The 7,053-nt window shown below is 45.7% G+C and overlaps 1 protein-coding gene across 1 annotated transcript; it reads right to left on the minus strand.

The window, feature by feature from the left end:
• Positions 1-4,758: 4,758 nt before the first annotated feature.
• Positions 4,759-5,427, minus strand: LOC138039782 (uncharacterized). The gene has a single exon (XM_068885623.1). The coding sequence runs from the start codon at positions 5,425-5,427 to the stop codon at positions 4,759-4,761; it is 669 nt and encodes a 222-aa protein (XP_068741724.1).
• Positions 5,428-7,053: the final 1,626 nt, after the last annotated feature.

Below are 7,053 nucleotides of genomic sequence, written 5' to 3' on the forward strand. Positions count from 1 at the left end.
TTTAACTTGGACCTCTTCCTGTATTTTAAAGTATTAAAAGGAAATAATATTCAATACCCTGTTTCAGGTCTCGTCTTGGCAGTTTACGGGCATTTACGTAGGGTTACAGTTAAGTATATGAGTGCTAGTAATCTAACGAAAACCCTTCAGGATACAACAAAAGAAATAATCACTTTGGGTTCTCTGTTAACGAAGGTTCCCCGAAGGTTTGGGGCATCAAGCCACAGGCCGTCTAATGTTGTCAGTGTGAAAACCATATAGGTATTCTTGTCCTCGGTCCGGCCAGGAACATTGTATGGAAAAACACACTTTCTGTCACTGCTCAACGATAAGACTTGGCCAGTAATTGTTTTGTTCCCTATCAGAGGTTCGGCAATCTAATGACTACCTTGGATACCTTTCAACTAGTCTAAACGTTGGCAAATGACGCCAGATTTGAATTCGAAGATCTGAATTCCGAATTTAAATCCCGTTTTGACCACTAGCTGGAATAATAAATTACTATTCTTGGTTGTCCCTTAATGGACTCCTCAGCTGCCCTCATAGATAGTAGGGATTCTGAATTCTGTACAGGGAAAGGAAAAGAAAGGAACTTTATTTAAGTGTGTAACCTTCTAGCGCTGTAGAGCACTAATCGGGGACACTGTAAATTGAAATTAACAAGTTAACGCAAATCGTATCAAATTTTGTTTTTTGAGGAGAGGGGAAAACCGGAGTACCCGGAGAAAAACCTCTCGGTGCAGCGTAGAAAACCAACAAACTCAACCCACATATGACGCCCAGTCTGGGAATCGAACCCGGGCCACATTGGTGGGAGGCGAGTGGTCTCACCACTGCGCCATCCTTGCACCCCACTTCAGGCAGAAAGTCGTTCATATACTGTTTCAACCATTTTGTTTAATAGGGGATGAGAGGATCTTGATGGCTTTACAAGAATTCTAAGATCTTCTTTCTCGCCATGCCCTACAGCTCTTGAATATCTTCAAGATCAAGTGTCTTGCAACCCATGGTTCTACATGCCATAACACTCCAATTTAAGTTTCGCTTCATTAAAGCAACTGATAACACAAAACAACACCAAATTGCACCACCATTGAGTACAATCCGTCTTTAAGTATAGGTATAGGTGGTTTGCAACCAATCTCTAGAGACGCAGATAACGATGCTGCAATGTGCAATTGCTGGTGGACGAACAAAAGGAGTTAATGAGTGTGATGTTTACGGTCAAATAAGCACTTGAAACCACTCGTTCGAACACAACAGTATATTTACTAAACAGACATGACGACTACAACATACCAAAGTCCTAGCTCCTAGATCGCGTGGGTCATTTGCATAAATGATTGACAAGTCTCAAAAACACTACATCTCTCCCCTTCTTGATGACGGACTTTGGAAACGCGTAAGTGATTGACCTAAACGACTTCTTTAAACGACTTTGTTATAATATGAAACCGCAAACTGAAACGTGTTACAGAGTCACAAAAATCCATTGCATGCTTCTGGTTTCTAGTTCTCTTGAACAAGTAAAACGTAGTCTGCAAATCTCGCAGGAGGCCTTGTCTGCCTTTGTGATCGTCGTAGGCCTGCAGTAGGGCTTGAAGACTTTGTTATCTTGTAAAGTTCCTGAATTTCCAGTTGCTGGGGATTTGCTGAAACGTCTTCGTTCATCTCTTGTGTGTGGTTTCCAGTATGCTCGATGTGACTGGGGACAAGCTTGAACATCGATGAGTTGCGCGTAACAGTTTTGTGTCCGTCGCTTGCGGTAATCATCGATCCTTTTTTCTCTTCGACTACAAGAGGCACTGGATTAAACGGGGTACTGAGCTTGTTGGCCTTTGGTTGCTTGATTAAAACTGTATCTCCCAGCTTGATATTGCTTTCTCTCAACCTAGCTTTTGGTCGGCATACGCCTTTATCTCTTTTTCTGCTCTGCGTTTCTCTGCGCCAGGTTCTTCTGGGTCTAAACAATGGTTTGTTGGCGGATTGGTGGCGTCACTTCCGGTAGGGTGGTTTTGAGCTTCCTCTGGTTAAGTGCTTCGCATGATGAGATGCCAGTAGTCGAGTGAGGTGTCGCCCGATACTGCCGCAGAAATTTGTTGAGCTCTTGTTTCCAGTTCTTATGCTCGATGGTCGCGGTTCTCACGCATTTTTCTAGTGTCATCATGAAACGTTCTGCTTCACCGTTTGCCCTTGGCCAGAGAGGCGTGATGAAAGCCTAAATGAAAGCCTAAATGCTCAGCAAAATTCTTGAGCTCCACGCCGTTGAAGGGGGGTCCGTTGTCGCTCTTTAGCACTTCAGGAATCCCTTGTCTTGCGAAAATTGCGTCGAGCTTCGGGATTGTGGATCTGGCGGAAGTGGATGTGACAATTTCCACTTCCGGAAAACGGCTGTATTCGTCGATGACAATCATGAGATAGTCTCCAGAAAGAAGTGGTCCTAGGAAGTCCATCGCGAGTTCTTTCCACGGAGCGGTTGGTAGCGGTGTCATCCGTAGAGGTTCGAGTCGCTGTGCCTTGCAAGTAGTTGCTGCTTGGCATGGTAGACAGCTGTCGACTTTCTCCTTCGCCATCTTGTCCACACAGAGAAACCAGACTTTCTCTCTGATGAGCTGTTTTGTCTTTACGATTCCTTGGTGTCCAACATGCAGCAGGTCTACAGCCCTCAATATTGTTCCCTTGTAGACCAATAGTTCGTCCTTCACTTTCTTGTACTCTTGTACTTCGGGATCCGTCCGCAGGTCGGTTTCAATGGCCTTGATAAGCGCCTGGAGCGAAGTCTTTCTCCGTCTCCAACTTGATTTCTTGCAGTGTCATTGCTTTTCGTACAGCTTGGTTGCAGATGTAGTTAACATAGTCTTCCGTGATGTTGCGTTCTTCACATTCTGCGGTACTTGGGTGTCGACTCATGAAGTCGGCCGGGTTTTCAGCGTCTTTTCCAGGTCGGTAGATGAGCTGACAGTTATAGGGTATTAGCCTTAACTTCCATCATCGATGCGTGCTGATGTTGGTTTGTGACTGTTGAAGATCCCCAGAAGCGGCTTGTGATCTGTGGCGATGGTGAACTCTGACCCATACAGGTAAAGGTGAAAATGTTCAGCAGCCCAAACTACTCCTAGCATTTCCCTCTCGGTCTGGGAGTATCTGTGCTCAACGTCGCTGAGTGCTCGGCTTGCGTAGCTGATAACTTTACCGTCTTGCACCAACAAACCTCCTAGTCCGACGGGGCTCGCGTCGACTATCACTTCGGTCTTGAGTCTCGGGTTGAAATACGACATCACATGATTCTTGGTCAGGGTGTCTTTCAATTTGTCGAATGCTTGTTGCTGCTCGTCGGCCCACAGCCAGGGAGTCTCTTTCTTGGTTAACAGTCGCAACGGGGCGGTTATCGTAGCGTAATCTGGTATGTAACGGGACACGTACTGGGCCATTCCTAGAAGTGACTTCACCTCACTGACATTCTCTGGTTTGCTCATGTCAGTGATCGCCTTCATCTTGCCAGGGTCTGCCTTGATTCCGTTCTTGTTGAAGATATGTCCGTAGAACTTTATCTCACTCTTTGAGAAGCTGCATTTTTCCTTGTTCAGGCGCACATCGTGTTGCTGGAGACGTTGCAGCACACCACAGAGATTCTCGTCATGCTCCCTATGAGTTTTTCCGAACACGATGATATCGTCAGAGATATTCTTGCATCCAGGGAGGCCTGTAAGTATTTCCTCAATTGCGTTCTGGAAAGTCTCGGACGCCTCGCAGATTCCAAACATTAAGCGTTTGTATCGTCGAAGTCCTACGTGTGTGCTGAATGTGGTGATGTGACGGCTCTCTGGTGCTAGCTCGAGTTGGTGGTATCCAGACGAGAGGTCTAACTTGCTGAATACTGTCGCTCCGTTGAGGTCAGCAACTAGGTCGTCGATTTTCGACATTAAGTGCTTTTCTCGCTTCACAGCCTTATTCGCCTCTCACATGTCTACACATATTCTTACTTGGCCAGAACTCTTGGGGACTACGACAATGGGGCTCACCCAGGGCGTCGGACCTGTCACTGGCTCGATGATGTCTATTTCTTCTAAGCGCTTCAACTCCGTCTCGACATCCTTTCTGACATGGAAGGGGATGCGGCGGTGCGGTTGTTGCTTGGGTTTGACGTCTGGGTCTATGTGAAGCTTGATAACTTTTCCTTTTACTTTGCCGATTCCTCCAAACAGACTTTCGAATTCCCCGTTCGTGAGGGGCTGGAAACGAGTTTCGCCGGTTTTAACTTGATTGACGATCTTAAGCACGCCTAGCTGTTTAGCAGTGTGGGAACCCAGGAGGTTTCCCGAAGCACCTTTGACAATGTGCAAGGTTGTTTGTGTGCTGTTTTCATTGGCGGATATTTCGGCCTTGACAGTTCCCAGTAGGGGTAGAGGTGTCGGTGGGCCGTAGGAGAAAATTCTGCGCTTGGTTTTTTCTGGAGCTTTTTCCTTGTATAATTCCCTGAAGGTGTTCTCATCGATAAGATCAACCGATGCTCCGGAGTCAACCATCATTTCCACTTGTTTTTCGTCTATCTTGACTTGGCACATAGGTTGTTTGTCACGGCCTACTGTGTACACATACTAATTCTCTTCATCAGTGTCTCGATGCGTGACCTGGTTTGCCGACTCAGGTGGGTTTGTCCTGCAAACTTGGGCGAAATGGTTTAGTTTGCCACATGAGGTGCACTTTTTGTTCTTCGCGAGGCAGCTGTCTCTATGAGGGTATATTCCACCGCAGTTCCTACATTTTCCGTCGCGCTTTTCGGGATTTGTCACGGTTGCGTGACTCTTGGCGATTTTGCGGACGGCGCTGTTTGCTTTTGTGTTGCGTTAGTGTTCCTTTTTGGGGTGGTTTTATCGCGTTCACGGTTTTATCCTTATTTTCAAGATCCTTCGCTTGTACTTCGCTTAATTCTAGGGCTCTACCAGCTTTCATGAGACCAGCTAAATCGAGGTCCTCTCGCAGAGCTTTACGCCGAAGGGGGTTTGACTGGCAGTTCAAGATGATTTGTTCTTTAATCTCTTTGTCTGGATTTGCGAAGTCGCAGGTCTTTGCTAGGCTCCTCAGACGGGTATGGAAACTGTCCAGAGTTTCTCCATCCTTTTGCTTGGCCTGACGGAAGTTGTATACTTCGTATGTTGTGTTCACTTGTGGAGAGAAGTAAGCGGTTAGTTTTTCGACGGCTTTGTTGTAATCCTTGTCCTCGCCGACGTCTTGAAGTGTCTCGAAGATCTCGTCGACCTCTGGACCGCCGTAATGCAGCAGAAGAGCTCTTTTCTGCTTGTCATCGGTAATCCCCATTGCAATGGTTAATCTCTCGAATCGCCCTAGCCATTTCTTCCATCTAGGACCTGCATTTCCATCGACGTGAACCTTAAACGGTGGGAAGTTAGGCAGTGAAATCGCCATTGTTTTGATTTCGCGGGAAATAGCTTTGGAATTCTCTTGGGAAATCTCTGTAGAAATCGCTTCGGAAATCCTGGTAGAACGCGCTCTGTGGGTTCTTTGCTTGATCCTCGTCGCCAGATGTGATGTTTACGGTCAAATAAACACTTGAAACCACTTGTCCGAACACAACAGTATATTTACTAAACAGACATGACGACTACAACATACGAAAGTCCTAGCTCCTAGACCGCGTGGGCCACATGCATAAATGATTGACAAGTCTCAAAAACACTACAATGAGAGATCTTTTGTTTTCGTCCACCAACATGGCGGCGATGACGTCACGTGAAACCACCTATTCAGAACTACCCAAGATAATTCCTCCTTCATTGGTTCCAGGAGCAGGAAATCACAAACTGGTAAATAAAACATGGCGGACAAAGTTTTCCAAGGAAAAAAGTCCGAAGCATGACAAGAAAGAACAACTCGGTGCATCTCCTGACAGTGCCGGTTTGTTTGAACTCAGAGTGGCCAATTGAATGAAAGATCAGTCCTTATCACGGGAACGAATGAGCCCAATAAATTGACTTGTTGGTAGAGCATTGCAACGGCATCGCAGAGTCATGGGTTCGAATCCTGTTGAAGCGGCCTGAAGTGTTCAGGGGCCGGTTGCTCGAAGCCTGGTTAGCACTAACTGTTGGTTAAGAGGTATCAGAACCTATCGGTTTCCATGATAATTAACGCCGGTTAGCGCTAACCATGCATGCTTCGAGCGACCGGCCCCAGGTATCTATGAGAGACATTTGCTTACATTGTCCAGATAGGTGCGAGGATCGGTTCTGCCTTGCAAGCATGGGCAAGCATGGCGGCAAGCACGGCGCTAATGAATCTCTGTGAAAATTTAAATTTTAAATCAAACAAGAAGCAGTTCAAATGGAATGGTGATCTAAACGCACTGAAAGACTTTTGGATAGCTGAATTAGAAGAAGGAAAGACAGAGAGTCTGTTAAATGTTGAATCTAAAGGAAGCAGCGAGATTTTAAAATTCGAAACCGTAACGGTCAACTTCTATCCAAGTACGAAAACGCTACAAGTACAAGGCCCATTAAGAGACGAATACTCAAGCAAGCTTATGGATATTATTAAAAATGGAAGCGTATTTAAAGAACAAGATCAAGTTGTCTCAGAGATATCAAAATCTAGCGCAGAAGATACGGAGGAGATAGTTGCTGATTCCGATCCATTGTTAAGTTTGAAATCTGCACATGATGACCGTTACGAAGAGTTTGAAGCCTTCATGAAAGCTCAACGCGAAAGTCAGGTCTCGATGAACTCGGTCGCATTAAACGAGAACGTTATTGAGGTGCGGGATTTAGAACACAAATGCAAGAATCTAACAAAGGAAGCCAAACTTTCCTGCGAAAGAAGAATCGAAGAGGTCAGATCTGAAATCGGTGCAGAGTTACAAAAGCTAGGCAAGCAGATTGCAAGTCTAAATTCGAAACTGTCATCCGAACTTAAAATCTTGAAGAACAAGGCATCGTCGACGGAGGACTCCATTAAGCTCATCTTACACCAACTGGACCAGATAAAAACCAAAGTTTGCTCATCTGAGCAATCACTCCTGGAGCACTTACAAGAAACCAG

This window comes from Montipora capricornis, chromosome 3, assembly GCF_036669925.1.
Source record: "Montipora capricornis isolate CH-2021 chromosome 3, ASM3666992v2, whole genome shotgun sequence".
Lineage (NCBI taxonomy): Eukaryota > Metazoa > Cnidaria > Anthozoa > Scleractinia > Acroporidae > Montipora > Montipora capricornis.

What these genes read in the sequence shown, in the direction of transcription:
- LOC138039782 (XM_068885623.1), bottom strand. Translation starts at nt 5,427, where the DNA reads ATGGCGATTTCACTGCCTAACTTCCCACCGTTTAAGGTTCACGTCGAT.